At 47.2% G+C, this 15,543-nt stretch overlaps 1 protein-coding gene across 1 annotated transcript in view; it reads left to right on the top strand.

Annotated features, from left to right (window-relative positions):
• Positions 1-14,048, top strand: part of IFT52 (intraflagellar transport 52) — a gene marked incomplete at its 5' end in the record, with an annotated part of 37,499 nt that extends 23,451 nt beyond the window's left edge. Inside the window, 4 exons of the mRNA XM_080716266.1 lie at positions 3,513-3,600; positions 4,915-5,023; positions 10,489-10,634; positions 13,894-14,048. Of these exons, the coding sequence (XP_080572392.1) occupies positions 3,513-3,600; positions 4,915-5,023; positions 10,489-10,634; positions 13,894-13,941 (391 nt within the window). The 3' untranslated portion in view covers positions 13,942-14,048. The remainder of the gene's footprint in view (positions 1-3,512; positions 3,601-4,914; positions 5,024-10,488; positions 10,635-13,893) is intronic.
• Between the last annotated feature and the right edge of the window lie 1,495 nt (positions 14,049-15,543).

Raw genomic sequence — 15,543 nt, 5'->3', positions numbered from 1 at the left:
CGCACCTGTAATCCAGTACTTGGGAGTGAGACAAGAGGATCACAGGTGTGCAGCCAGCCTCAGTAACTTATTGAAATCCAAGGGCTGGGGCTGGGATTCAGGGATTGAAAGGTTTCATTCCTAGTACCACCAGAAAAAAAAATTGAAAATAAACACAAAAGAAACATGGTCTCGGGTCTATAGTGAGATCAGCAGAGAGACTGAGGTGGGAGTGTGAGGGTGGTGTGGGGACTGTCAGCAGTTCTCAGCCCTACGTGTTCCGGCTCTGAGGCCAGTGTCTGGGTGACCAGCCTCTCCTGTGTCACCCAGGTTTTAGCAGAGTCTCCTAGGAATGCTCGCAGAAGCCGCTGTGGCTGGCCACTCGCAGGCACTTACGTGGTCATGTTCCTGAATGTTTTCAGCAGGCCTCAGCATTAGAATGAGCTTCGTTCTACATGTGGAAACTGAGGTTTAAAGAAAGGACAGTTTGGGAGGCTGTGATTGACGGCCAGCCTCAGCTACTTAGTGAGGCCCTTTGCAACTCAGTGAGACCCTGTTTCAAAATAAAGAATAAAAAGCCGGGCATGGTGGCGCACGCTTGTAATCCCAGCGCTTGGGAGGCTGAGACAGGAGGATCACACAGGTTTGAAGCCAGCCTCAGTAACTTAGACTCTCAGCAACTGAGTGAAACCCTGTTTCCAAATAAAATAAAAAATAGTTCAGGAGGATAACCTGGAGGTAGAAAGCTCCTGGGTTCCATCCCCAGGACCACACACCAAAAAAAAAAAGAATAAAAAATAGAGCTGGGGGTATAGCTTGGAGGCAGAATGCTCCTGGGTTCCATCTCCAGTACTGCAAATAAATAAATACATACATACATAAGAAAGAAAGGCCAGTATTTTCCCAAGGTGGGAGCAGGGCTCTGTGTATTTGTTGTGGTGCTGGTGACTGAGCAGCTGACGCTGACGGCCAGAGTTATGAGTAGGAAACTAGGGAAGTTTGAGTCTTTTCCAGCAATGGCCAAAACACCGTCTTGCAGCAGTTTGTATAGTTAATTGGAATCAGGAGACACAGAGGTGAAGAAGCGAGTTGAGAGTCGGGCAGCGGGTGAGGAGGGTTGGAAGGGAAGAGGAGCAGCGGCGCTCTTAGGATATGGGTGGGGAGAAAAGAATCCAAGCGACTGTGGCGCAAGCATCCAAGAGGCTGTGGGCAAGTCCAAGAGACTCTCCTGGACCCCTGGGCGGCGGGACGCTGCCGCCTGGCAGAGTGCGTAGGGAAGGGGAGAGAGGGCTTCTGTTGAGGACCCTCGGTCTAAGGGCTGAGGGCTCCTGTGAGGATGGGCAGGTGGAGCCGAAGCTCAGAGTTGACGAGCCAGAGGAGGCAATTGGGGCGGCGGTGAGAAGGTGGGCACATCAGGGACAAGGCTGGAGGGAGTCGAGCTCAGAGGACCTGAGCTCCAGAGGGAAGAGGGCCTGCGCCAAAAGCTGGGGAAGGTGGCTGCAGGGCAGGCTGTGGCCTGCGGAGGGAGCAGCTTTCTAGGAGCCAGGAGGACTTGACATGTGGACAGGGTGGTGCAGGGAGGGGCTGAGGCCTCCTTCCCTCCCTTTCTCCCGCCCTCCCTCCCTTCGTTCCTTTCTTTTTTGTGGTACTGGGGATGGAACCCAGGGGCATTCTACCTCTGAGCTACACTCCCAGCCCCATTTTTTTTTTATTCTTTATTTTGAAACAGGGTCTCACCGAGTTGCGGATGGCCTCACTAGGTAGCTGAGGCTGTCCGCGTCTCTGCCTCGCAAATTTTAGCACGACAAGTGTGTGCCGGCTCTTTCTCTTCTCCGTTTCTAATCTCTGGATCTCACTGTCCACAGAGAGGGTTGTTTACCTTATCTTCCTTGCCCACTACATGGGCAGCCTGGGTAGGAGCCACGTTGCCAACCTAGAATCCTCATTGTCTGGGCCCAGAGCCCAGTACATAGTGGGCATCTGGTGAGTATGTGTGGAGTTGAGGAGCGCACTGCCATTATCCTGCTGCCTTTCTTATGCACCTGTTCCCCAGAATACATGGCAACTTACTGTCACAGGCCCCGTGACTCAGGGAACCCAGTAGCAAAAGTCTTCGGCGTTTTGGAGTTTATTCTCTAGACGGCAGCCAGGCATTAAGGCGTGTGTATATATGACTGTGTGAAGATTAAAGAATACGTTAAAAGATGGACACAGAGCTCCATCCCCGCTGGACTACTGGGGGTTGAGAGTACTGAGTTCAATTCCCCAATACAAAAAAGAATAATAATTTCTCTTTTTTTTTTCTTTTTCTTTCTTTTTCTTTCTTTCTTTTTTTTTTTTTTTTTTTTTTTTTTTTTTTTTTTTTTTTTGCGGGTCTGGGGATGGAACCCCTCCAAGCTACACCCCAGCCCTATTTTTTATTCTTTATTTTGAAACCGGGTCTCACTGAGTTGCGGAGGGCCTCACTATGTAGCTGAGGCTGTCCGCGAACCGTGATCCTCAGGTCTCAGCCTCCCAAATGCTAGGATTACAAGCGTGCCCACCACGCCCGGCGATAATTTCTCTTTTCTAAGTTAAAATCAGTTAGGCCAGGCATGGTGGCGCATTCCTGTAATCCCAGTACTCTAGACAAGAGGCTGAGACAAGAGAATGGCAGGTTCAGAGCCAGCCTCAGCAAGTTAGTGAGGCCCTTAGCAACTTAGTGAAACCCTGTTTCTAAATTACAGAATGAATAGACTAGGGATGGAGGTGTGGCTCAGAGATAGAATGTCCCTGGGTTCCATTCCGAGTACCACACACATAAACACACACACACACACACACACACACACACACACACACACACACAGAGTCTTCAGACCAGAGCGTTCTAGAAATAGGTAGTTCAGTCCCATTTTTACAGATTTATATTTATTCTTCTAAAATAGCACAGAGTGAGATTAGCCCGTGACTTCGCTCCTGCCACTCTCCCTCCACGGTGACCCCTCCGGCTGCCTGCTGTTCTGTGACAAGGCCTCTGCCTCTTCTTCCTCTTGTCTGGGCCGGGGACGCTTTTGCAGGTAGCTGGATAACTTCCTCCCTCCCTCACACAGGGCTTCTCTGGCAAGCCACACTCCTAGCCCCTTTTCTCTCTTGATTCCCTCCCCTGACTTGCTTTCCTTCCTAACACTTCTCAATCCCTGTAGCATATTGGCAGTTTTTGTCTACAGTGTGTAAGTCCCCGGCACTCCTTGCTCTGCCCGCTGCCCTGCTCCTGACTGTGCTGGTGCTGGGCAGAGCTGCCTGGTGCACAGACTGAGCGCCTGCCGAGGGCGAGCCGAAGAGAAACGAGTTTTCCTTTCGGTTGTCAATAAATAACACCAGATGACACGGTAGAGAAGATTCCTAAAACGCTCATTTCATTAGATAAAACAACATGTCGGCACGTTTTTCTGAGCTAGTGCTGCGCGCCATCTTGGACACAGAGCCCTGGTGTGGTCGTTAGCTGTGCTTTGCCTCCGCCTCCTTGATCCCTGCTTTTCTGTCTTACACAGGGCTCACGAGCAGCTAAACGTGAAACATGAGCCGCTCCAGCTCATCCAGCCGCAGTTTGAGACGCCGCTGCCCGCCCTTCAGCCCGCGGTGAGTGGGTGTGCCTGGGGAGCCGCACGCTCGCCCCGCTGTGGACCCTTCCAGGTGCCCTCCATGGCGCTCTTCCTGGGGTCACCTTGCTCTGCTTCCTGACATGCTCAGACACCTACTGCAAGCACTGTGTAGGGCCCTGCTAGTGTGGAGGCTCCCACGGAGGAGTCAGGGCCAGGACTCTCCTGGTCGTCACACAGTTCCCGTCTGGGGGCGGAAGGGCCTGTTTGCGAGCCGGCATCAGGAGGAGTGAGGAGCTGGTTTGCAGGCAGTCGACAGGTCAGGGGATAGTCATGTGCAGACAGGTTATTTCTCACCCTTTGGTCCAGCATTAGCTCAGCCTGCCTCATCTTTCCTAGTTCATTCTGGACCGTTGTGAGCCAGTTGGCTTCAACTTACTAGAATGCTAGATACATTCCATGGTAGGAATGTATTTACATTAGAGAAAAGGGCAAATGATACAAATCCGGTGGTATAAATATTTCCCAGTAGGCCGGGCGTGGTGGCGCACGCTTGTGATCCCCGCGCTTGGGAGGCTGAGACAGGAGGATCGCACGGGTTCGAAGCCAGCCTCAGCTACTTAGTGAGGCTCTCAGTAACTTAGTGAGACCCTGTTTCCAAATAAAATAAAAAAAAAAAAGGTCTGGGAGTATAGCCCAGAGGTAGAAAGCCCCTGGGTTCCACCCCCAGTACCACCAAAAAATAAAAAAAAAATATTTCCCAGTATCTCACCTGTTCATACCTGTGAATTCTGACTCTTAAGTTCAGTACTTTTTTGGGGGGCGGGTACTAGAGGTTGAGGCCAGAGATATTCTACCTCCTAGCTCTACCTCCAGCCCCCCCCCTTTTTTTTTTTAAGTTTTAGAACAGAGTCCCTCACTAAGTTATGTATTGAGATTATAGACATCTACCATTATGCCCAGCTTAATTTCAGCACTTACTTTGTACACGAATCTATATCTGCTTTCCCATATAATTTCTATCCCTGAAGAACTCATAATTAAATGAGAATTAAATGAGAACAAGTTCAAATGTTCAGCACAAACCTAAGCCCCACACTTCGCATCGATGTGCCACGTAAAGGAGTTGGTCTGTCTGTTGGTTAGCTTAGTGGTAGAGCTGGCGCTGGCTCCACTTGGCGCTGACAGTGGACTCACAGTCTTGCTCGATGTGGGTTGAAAGGATGAGGGCAGGAGGAGGGATGGGGTTAGAGTGCTCCATCCTAGGGGAAGGCGGAGTCGGCCTCTGGCTTCCCGGGTATCTCACCATTAGTTATGGCTTCGGATAACACTTTCATGAAATCGTTTCCTTTAGGTTTTCCCTCCTAGCTTCAGGGAATTACCACCTCCTCCTCTGGAACTGTTTGACTTAGATGAGACATTCTCCTCTGAGAAGGCACGGCTTGCTCAGATTACCAATAAGTGTAAGTGTGGCCAATGTTTTTTATACTTTCACTGGTGCAGTGTAATTGTACATCATAATGAGGTTTAACATGGTACAAACATGTGTGCACACATCACTTAGTGTATTTCCCTCTATATACCCGCCCCGGTATCAACCTCCCGAATGCTGGGATCACAAGCGTGCGCCACCACGCTTGGCAAAATTTGTTTTCTTAATGAGTTTTATTTCACTGTGCACAACTGAGATTTGCTGAAAGAGAAAGGCTAGAGATTGTTTAGGGAGAACAAAATATGAACAGATGCATGAAGCTAAATTTTTGTTCTTTTTTTTTCTTTTCTGGTACTGGGGCTTGAACCCAGCGGCATTATACCTCTGAGAGACACCCTCAGCCCTATTTTTTTTGTTTTGTTTGTTTTTGGTGATACTAGGGGTGGAACCCAGAGGCTTTCTAACTCCAGGCTATACTCCCAGACCTATTTTTTTATATTTTATTTGGAGACAGGGTCTCACTAAGCTGCTGAGAGCCTCACTAAGTAGCTGAGGCTGGCTTCGAACCTGTGCGATCCTCCTGTCTCAGCCTCCCAAGCGCGGGGATTACAAGCGTGCACCACCACGCCTGTCCCCCCAGCCATATTTTATTTTTATTTTGAAACAGAATCTCACTAGGTTGAGGGCCTCACTTGCTGAGGCTATCCTAGAACCTGCGATCCTCCTGTCTGAAAGTACTGGGGTTACAGGCGCATACCACCATGCCTGGCTTTACGATATTGCTTATTTTTCTAGAGGCCAGTTTGCTCAGTGAGTTAGAAAATGTTCCTAAGCAAAAAGCCAAAAATCAGCTTTGATCCCTGTAAGATTTTAGTTCAGACCCATTAAGTGACCATAGGTTGAGTCCTAACCTGGCTGCCACCTGGCAAATCTAGGTCATTTTTCATAGGAATAGATAAGAAGAATGAGTCAGGATTGCAAGAAACATAGAAACTTTACATTGGGAGCCAGGTGCCCACTCTGAGCAGAGAGTGAGGAAAACGGCCGCAGAGACCCAGGACACTCCTGACCGTTGGCTCTTCCTGACACGCTCTGCCTCCAGCACAGAGCCAGGCCTGTGCGCATGTGCCCAGGGGCACAAAATCCCGCCCATGGTGAAGCAGTGACTCACTCCTGGGAACCTAATTTAAGGAGATGATTGAAGGTGCACAGATGACTTCTGCGTTATGTATTTAACATGTAGTAAGCCACCCAGGCGTGGTGGCGCACGCTTGTAATCCCAGTGCTTGGGAGGGTGAGACAAGAGATCCGCACAGGTTCGAAGCCAGCCTCAGCTACTGAGTGAGGCTCTCGGCAACTTAGTGAGACCCTGTTTCCAAATAGAGTATAAAATAGGTCTGGGAGTATAGCCCAGAGGTAGAAAAGCCCCTGGGTTCCACTCCCATACCACAATAAATTAATTAATTAATTAATTAATTAAAATAAAATGTAGTAAGCCAGTTATGGTGGGCCATGCCTATAATCCCAGTACTAGGGAGACTGAGACAGGAGGATCACAGATTCAAGGCCAGCGCACAATAACTTAGACCCTTTTTCAAAATAAAATGGGCTGAGAGTATAGCTCAGAGTTAGAATGCCCTGGGTTCAATCTCAAGTAAAACACACACACACACACACACACACACACACACACACAGCGATAAAAATGAGAACAGCTTTAGTGTCTACTAGCAGGGAAATGGTAGTTATGTCATATTCAATTAATGGGACAAAATGCAATCATGAAAGAGGTTTACAATGGCCAGGGAGTGACATTGGCAAAATATAAGATAAAATCCTAATGAAGAAAGCAAGAAGTCAGGCATGTTGGCACACACTTGTAATCCCAGTACTTGGGAGACTGAGACAGAAGGATCGCAGGTTCGAGGCCAGCCTCAGCAACTTGTGAGGCCCTCCACAACTTGGTAAGACTCTGTTTCAAAATAAAGTATGAGAAATAGATCTGGGGTATAGCTCAGAGGTAGAATGTCCCAGGGTTTAATTCCTACTAACACACACACACACACACACACACACACACACACACAGAAATAAAGATATAAAACTGCACAAATAGAGAGATCCCAACTAAGTGAAAAAATCTGTTTGCCCAATGATCAGAAAGCTGTATACTCAAATGGAAATAGTTCAGTGTAAATAAAACAGCTTTACCATATATCTACCCTGTAATAGGCATTGTAGAAAGTGCTGGGAAATCAAAAACTGGCAAGACAGAGCTTAGTGGTAGAGCACTTTCCTATCATATAGAAGGCCTAGGTTTGACACACACACAAACACAACACACACGTGCGCGCACACACACACACACATACACACACACACACACACACACGGAATCATAGATCAGTGAAGAATCAGATGCTCTGGGCGTGGTGGCGCACGTTTGTAATCCCAGCATTTGGGAGATTGAGATGGGAGGACCGCAATTTGAGGACAGCCTCAGCTACTTAGTGAGGCCCTCTGCAACTCAGTGAGACCCTGTTTCAAAATAAAGAATAAAAAATAGGGCTGGGGGTGTAGCTCGGAGGTAGAATGGCCCTGGGTTCCGTCCCCAGTACCACAAAAACAGAATCAGATGCTTTGACCCGACATTTCTGTTTCTATAATTATCCTATGGAAATCCCTATAGATATGCAAAACAAAATGATGCAGCTGTACAGAGGTTCATTGTAGCATACCAAATAAAGGGGACAGTCATTGTTCCAGTAGGAGAATTGATTTTTTTTTTTTTTTTTTTTTTTTTTTGGTGGTGGTACTGGGGGTGGAATCCAGAGGCTTTCCACCTCCGGGCTATACTCCCAGACCTGTTTTATATTTTATTTGGAAACAGGGTCTCACTGAGTTGCTGGGAGCCTCACTGAGTAGCTGAGGCTGGCTTCGAACCTCTGCGATCCTCCTGTCTCAGCCTCCCAAGTGCGGGGAGTACAAGCGTGCACCACCACGCCTGGCTAGGGAGAATTGATTTTAAAAATTATAAGGCCAGCTGTGGTGGCGCACACTTGTAATCCCTGCGCTTGGGAGGTGGAGAGAGGAGGATCACACAGGTTCAAAGACAGCCTTGCTGGCTTAAGAGACCCTGTTTCCAAATTATATATATATAAAATAGGTCTGGGTGTGTACCCAGATGTAGAAGGGTTTCCAGGAACCCCAGTATCACCAAAAAAAAAAAAAAAAAATTATAAAATAGTCTAGAGGCACATGCTTGTAAGCCCTTGGGAGGCTGAGATAGGAGGATCACAGGTTTGCAGCCAGTCTCAGCTACTGAGTGAGGCCCTCTGCAACTGAATGAGACTGTTTCAAAATAAAGAATTAAAAATAGGGAGCCAGGTGTGGTGGTACATGATTGTAATCCCAGCATTTGGGAGGCTGAGACAGTATCGCGGTTCTAGGACAGACTCATCTACTTAGAGAGGCCCTTTGCAACTCAGTGAGACCCTGTTTCAAAATAAAGAATAAAAACAAAAATAGGCTGGGCATGGTAGCGCACGCTTGTAATCCCAGCATTTGGGAGGCTGAGACTGGAGGATCGCAGTTTACAGACAGCCTCAGCTACTTTGTGAAGCTCTTTGCAACTCAGTGAGACCCTGTTTCAAAATAAAGAATAAAAAATAGGGCAGGGGGTGTAGCTCGGAGGTCAAATGCTCCTGGGTTCCATCCCCAGACCTGCACACACACACACACACACACACACACACACACACACACACACACACACACAAATAGGTCTCAGGGGTAGCTCAGAGATAATTGCCCCAGGTTCCATCCCTTAGTAACACACACACACACACACACACACACACACACACACAAATAGAATAGTAATGGCTGTCCATCCATTACTACTTCTGGGACTAGCTTCACAGAGATAAATTATTGGTAGAATTTATTTTTTTCTGTACTAGGGATTGAACCCAGGGGTATTCTATCTTTGAAATACACCACCAGCCCTATTTTTTTATTTTTTATTTTTGAAACAAGGTCTCACTAAGTTACAGAGTTCCTCACTAAGTAGCTGAGGCTGGCTGCGAACCTGTGGTCCTCCTACCTCAGCCTTCCAAATACTGGGATTACAAGTGTGTGCCACCATACCTGGCCTGGGTGTTTTTTTTTTTAATAATAATTATAGGTGCTATTTTATTTTATTTTATTATTTATTATTTATTTATTTTTTTGCGGGTCTGGAGATAGAACCCAGGGGCATTTTACCTCTGAGCTACACCCCCTGCCCTATTTTTTATTCTTTATTTTGAAACAGGGTCTCACTGAGTTGCAGAAGGCCTCACTAAGTAGCTGAGGCTGTCCGCGAACCGTGATCCTCCGGTCTCAGCCTCCCAAATGCTGGGATGACAAGCGTACGCCACCACGCCCAGCTAATAGGTGCTAATTTTAAAATAAGCACCTATTAGCTTGGCTTGGTGTTGCATGCCTGTCATCCCAGTACTTGGGAGGCTGGGCCAGGAGCATCACAGGTTTATGGCCAGCCCCAGCAATATAGAGGCCCTCTGAGACTTAGACCCTGTTTTATTGTTTGTTTGTTTGTTTGTTTGTTTGTTTGTACTGGGGGTGGAACCCAGTGGCTTTTCTACCTCCAGGCTATACTCCCAGCCCCATTTTATATTTTATTTGGAAACAGGGTCTCACTAAGTTGCTGAGAGCCTCACTCAGTAGCTGAGGCTGGCTTTGAACCAGTGCGATCCTCCTGTCTCAGCCTCCCAAGTGCTGGGATTACAAGTGTGTGCCACCACGCCTGGCTGAGACCCTGTTTTAAATGAAAAAAAAAAAAAAAAATAGGGCTGGAGGTATGGCTTAGAGGTGGAATGCCCTTGTGTTCAATCTTCAACACAAAAAACAAAATCAAATAAAACCCATATGCCCTTCTTATAATAGTTCTTGTTGCATTCAGAAAATAGTAACTTGAGCCAGGCATGGTGGTCCACGCTTATAATCCCGCCATTCGGGAGGCTGAGAAAGGAGGGTCATGGTTTGTGGACAGCCTCAGCTACTTAGTGGGGCCCTCCGGAACCTAGCGAGATCCTGTTTCAAAATAAAGAATAAAAAATAGGGCAGGGGGTGTAGCTCGGAGGTTGAGTGCCTCTGGCTTCCATCCCCCGTACCAAAAAAAATAGTAACTTGATTTCCCATTTTTAGGTTGATCCCACACTTTGTTAGGTAGGAATGCTGGATTTAGGGTAGAGAAAAGCCAGAACAAGTCCAGCTTCAGTCAGCCTCAGTCAGGAGTCTCACTTTTGTCCTACATTATAAAGGTAGAACATTCAAGATTTCTAGAGTTTGTCCCTGTTTAAGTCTTGCGTTCATATCATCTAGGTAGAAGTGAGTTGAGAGCTATAGAAACTTGATAAAGAAGACCTAAAACACACTAAGTCTGTACTTGAAGGGCAGAAATGAACTGTCCACCTCTGTCTCGCCTGTGCTTAGGTACTGAAGAAGACCTGGAATTCTATGTCAGGAAGTGTGGGGACATTCTTGGAGTAACCAGCAAACTACCCAAGGATCAACAGGATGCCAAACATATCCTGGAGCACATCTTTTTCCAAGTGGTGGAGTTCAAGAAGCTGAACCAGGTACAGAGCCCAGAAGGCACTGAGGTGGTGACGTCACGCCGTTCATTCATTCCATTCCCGTTAATGACATTTGCTGCCTCTGCAAGTACTTATTAAATGTCCACTGGATATGCAGCCGACAGTGAGCCCTGCACTAGTGAGCGGAAAGAGAAGCCAGTCCCTTGGCATGCTCGATGGTGCGTTAGAAGCCACACAAAGTCGAGCCAGGCCAGAGGGAGCAGGCGGGGCACTGGTGACTGGCAAGCATTAAAGGGTGCTCATGATCAGCCGCACTGCGCACTGATACCAGAGCAAAGGCTTGCGGTGCTGAGGGATGCCTCCATGCGGGTGGCTGGGGAGGAGTGTTCCAGCGAGGGAGGCCTGTGCAAAGTCCCTAGGCTGGCCGAGCTGCCTTGTGGGGGAAGGGCAGTGCTGCAGGGGCGGCCAGAGGAAACCGAGTCAAGGAGGGGAGCAGGGTGAGGGCAGCACCTTCTGCAGGGGATCACTGTTCTCAAACCAAGGGCCACTAACTTCAAAATTATGCCCGCTTTCCTTCCATTCCTTGACAAGATTTCTAACATTAAGTGCCCAACCAGTGGAAGTAAATAGGCATTCAAATGCTACTAATGAGAGAATAAACTAGTTCTACTTCTCTGGAGGGTTTTTTTTTTTGTACTGGAGGTTGAACCTGGGAGCATTCTACTTCTGATCCTCATCCCCAGCCCTCTCCTCTTTTTAAAATTTTTAATGAAGCTGGGCATGGTGGTGCACACTTTTAATCCCAGTATTTGGGAGGCTGAGACAGGAGGATCGCAGTTCATAGCTGGCCTCAGCTACTTAGCAAGGTCCTTTGCAACTCAGTGAGACCCTGTTTCAAAACAAAGAATAGGCTAGGCGTGGTGGCACATGCTGGTAATCCCCGAGTTTGGGAGGCGGAGACAGGAGGATCACGCTGGTTCGAAGCCAGCCTCTCTGGCTTAAGAGACCCTGTTTCCAAATAAAATATAAAATAGGTCTGGGAGTGTAACCTAGAGATAGAAGGGATTCCAGGAACCCCAGTACCACCAAAAAAAAAAAAAAAAAAAACACACACACACAAAGAATAGAAAATAGGGCTGGGGGTGTAGCTTGGACGTAGAGTAGAATGCCCCTGGGTTCCAACCTCAGTACCTCAAAAAAAAAAAAGGAGGAACTGGTTAGCCAGATGATGGTGCATACTTGTAATTCTAGTACTTGGGAGGCTGAGACAGGAGGATCACGGGTTTGAGGCCAGCCACAGTTACTTAATGAAGCCCTTTGCAACTTACCAAGAGCCTATTTAAAAAAAAAAAAATAAAAAGCCAGGCGTGGTGGCGCACGCTTGTAATCCCAGCATTCTGGAGGCTGAGACCTGAGGATCACGATTCACGGACAGCCTCAGCTACTTAGTGAGGCCCTCTGCAACTCAGTGAGACCCGGTTTCAAATTAAAGAATAAAAAATAGGGCAGGAGGTGTAGCTCGGAGGTCGAATGCTCCTGGGTTCCACCCTGAGACCCACAAAAAAAAAAAAAAAATAGGGCAGGGGGTGTAGCTTGGAGGTCAAATGCCCCTGGGTTCCATCCCCAGACCTGCAAAAAAAAAAAAAAGAAAAGAAAAAGCTGGGCGTGGTAGCACACGCTTGTAATCCCCACGCTTGGGAGGTGGAGACAGGAGGATCACGCAGGTTCAAAGCCAGCCTCGCTGGCTTAAGAGACCCTGTTTCCAAATTAAAAGTATAAAAAATAGGTCTGGGAATGTAGCCTGGAGGTAGAAGGGTTCCATCCCCAGTACCATCAAAAAAAAAAAAAAAAAAAAAAAAACCATAAAAAATAGGGTGAGATGTAACTCAGAGATAGAATAGTCCTGGGTTCAATCCTCTTTATTGAAAAGAAAGAGAGCCGGGCGTGGCGGCGCACGCTTGTAATCCCCGCGCTTGGGAGGCGGAGACAGGAGGATCGCGCAGGTTCGAGGCCAGCCGCGCTGGCTTAAGAGATCCTGTTTCCAAATAAAAAATATAAAACAGGTCTGGGAGTGAAGCCCGGAGGTAGAAGGGCTTCCAGGAACCCCAGTACCACTAAAAAAAAAAAAGAAAAAGAAAAAGAAAAAAAAGAGAAAAAAAAAAGAAAAAAAAGAAAAAAAAGAACTGGCTAAGTATGCTAGGGTACATCTAGGAGATTAAAATGTTTTAAGAGAATGTTTAAGGATTTGGGAATACATTTATGATACAGTAAGTAGAAGAAGGGCTGGAAGGACTATAACAGTATATAGAGAATGCATCTATCTGTACAACATACATCTATTTTGTATAGTAGAAAAGGATATAGCCAGGTGTAGTGACGCAGGCCAATAACCCCAGCTACCCAGGAGGCTGAGGCAGGAAGATTGCAAATTCAAAGCCAGCCTCAGCAACTTAGGAAGACCCCCATCTCAAAATAAAAGGAATGGGTGCCGGCATGGTGATACACGCTAGTAATCTCAGCATTCGGGAGGGTGAAACAGGAGGATCATGGTTCACGGACAGCCTCAGCTACTTAGTGAAGCCCCCTGCAACTCAGTGAGACCCTGTTTCAAAATAAAGAATCAAAAATAGGGCTGGGAGTGTAGCTCGGAGATAGAATGCCCCTGGGTTCCATCCCCAGTACCGCAAAAAAAAAAAAAAAAAAAAAAAAAAGACCCTGTTTCCAGGTGTGGTGGCACATGCTTGTAATCCCAGTACTTGGGAGGCTGAGACAGGAGGGTCACCGGTTTGAAGCTGACCTCAGCAACTCAGTGAAACCTTCAGCAACCTAGCAACACCCTGTTTTCAAAATAAAAAGGGCTAGAGGTACAGCTCAGAGGTAGCCTACCCCTGGGTTCAACCCCTTACACTAAAAGAGTCAGTAGACAGTTACAGTCTCTAAATGCCATGACAGGGAGCAGAGGGGAGGTTATTAAGACCAGGCTCCGCAGGAAATGTGGGTCGAGGGCCGGGCAGACTCCCAGCAGTGCTTGCCCTGTGACCTTGAAGAGGCACCCAAGGGCCACGGGAGCAGCCAGGGTGGTCTCTTCTCCAGTGTCTGCACCGTATCGCTGCCACTCACCATGAGGGTGGCAGGCAGGGGTCACAAACCCTGTCCTGGTAATGAATGCTGATCCACGGGTTGAATTCAGCCTTAAAGCCAGAGAATACCAGTGGGTCCCAGTTAATGATTCACCGCACCAGAGAGATCGTATTTCAACCTCTGTAGTGAAGTACTAAAATTCTGTTTTATCCCCCGCCAGGAACATGACATCGACACTAGTGAGCCGGCGCTCCACAACAGCTTCTGAGGCTGCGCCGCCCTTCTTCCTCCCCCCCCTTGATTTTAGTTGTCCCTCACCTCACCAGGCTGTACACTCCTCCCGCAACGCGCTGTGGACGGTCCGCATCTTCTGTAGCACTCAGATGGGTAAGATTTCTTACTTACAGAACACTTAAGGAAGGAATGGCCCATTTTAAAAATTGAATCTGTACTTTTATAATGTATGAAGTCGTCTGTCATTAAAGTCTTTCTCTGACTCCAGTTTAGCAATTGAGTCTCTTTTTATCAAAAGGCATTTATAATTCTTAAGCTTGTTGAAACACTGTACAGCTCTCTGGACTACTTCAAAAGAATACAAAACAGCCAGGCATGGTGGCACATGCTTGTAATCCCAGCATTTGGGAGACTGAGACAGGAGGACTGCAGTTCATGGCCAGCCTCAGCTACTTAATGAGACCCTATTTCAAAATAAAGAATAAAAAATAGGGCTGGAGGTGTAGCTCAGAAGTAGAATGCCGCTAGGTTCAATCCCCAGTACTGCCAATAAAAGGGGGGGGGGGCTGTATCTTGAAAGTAGAAGAAAGGGAAAGGAAGAAAGAGAGAGGAGAGAGGCAGAATGGATGGATGGGAATTAAGAGGGTTTGTTTTGTTTTGTTGGGGTGCTGGGGATTAAAACCAGGTATTTACACATGCCAGGCAAGCATCTTAGACCTGAGCTACACCTACATCCCAATATTGAGGTTTTGAAAGCTCAAACCTAGCTGCCTTGCACAATTCCTCATATTCTGGATTTAGCTGATTTTTTTCATGATGACATCTATTAATGTGTTCCTTTATTTTCCAGAAAATAAAGGAACACATTAATAGAATAGTCAAGGTCTAAATGCTTGAGTAGCTTTGAATTAAACTTTTTGGCAAGACTATTTCATAGGTGGTGATGTGTATGTGTGAGTGGGCCACTGTTAGTGAAATTGAGTTTAATAACTGGTTTAAGTGGAGCCCGGTGTGGTGGCCCACGCCTGTAATCCATTTCTTAGGAGCCTGAGACAGGAGGATTGCAGGTTTGCAGCCAGCCTCAGCTCCTTAGTGAGATCCTGTTTCCTCTTTGTCTTGACCCTAAAGCTTCTCTGATTAGAGATATTTGAAATCAACAATTAAAATTTCCAGTTACTCTTTTTTTTTTTTTTTTTTTGTGGGTCTGAGGATGGAACCTAGGGGCATTCGACCTCCAAGCTACATAGCCTACCTTATTTTCTTTATTTTGAAACCAGGTCTCACTACTTCCCCTGCCTTATTTTTTTATTCTTTATTTTGAAACCCGGGTTGCAGAGGGCCTAAGTAGCTGAGGCTGTCCGTGAAAGGCGATCCTTCGGTCTCAGCCTCCCGAATGCTGGTATTATCCAGTGACTTCTTTTTTTTTTTTTTTTTTTTTTTTTGGTGGTACTGGGGGAGGAACCCAGAGGCTTCCTATCTCCAGGCTATATACTCCCAGGCCTGTTTTATATTTTTATTTGGAAACAGGGTCTCACTAAGCTGCTGAGAGCCTCACTAAGTAGCTGAGGCTGGCTTCCAACCTGTGTGATCCTCCTGTCTCAGCCTCCCAAGCGTGGGGATTACAAGTGTGTGCCAC

This window comes from Muscardinus avellanarius (assembly GCF_963383645.1).
Source record: "Muscardinus avellanarius genome assembly, chromosome: 19".
Lineage (NCBI taxonomy): Eukaryota > Metazoa > Chordata > Mammalia > Rodentia > Gliridae > Muscardinus > Muscardinus avellanarius.
The sequence above is the reverse complement of the archived record's forward strand: the minus strand, read 5'-3'. Positions and strand labels throughout refer to the sequence as shown.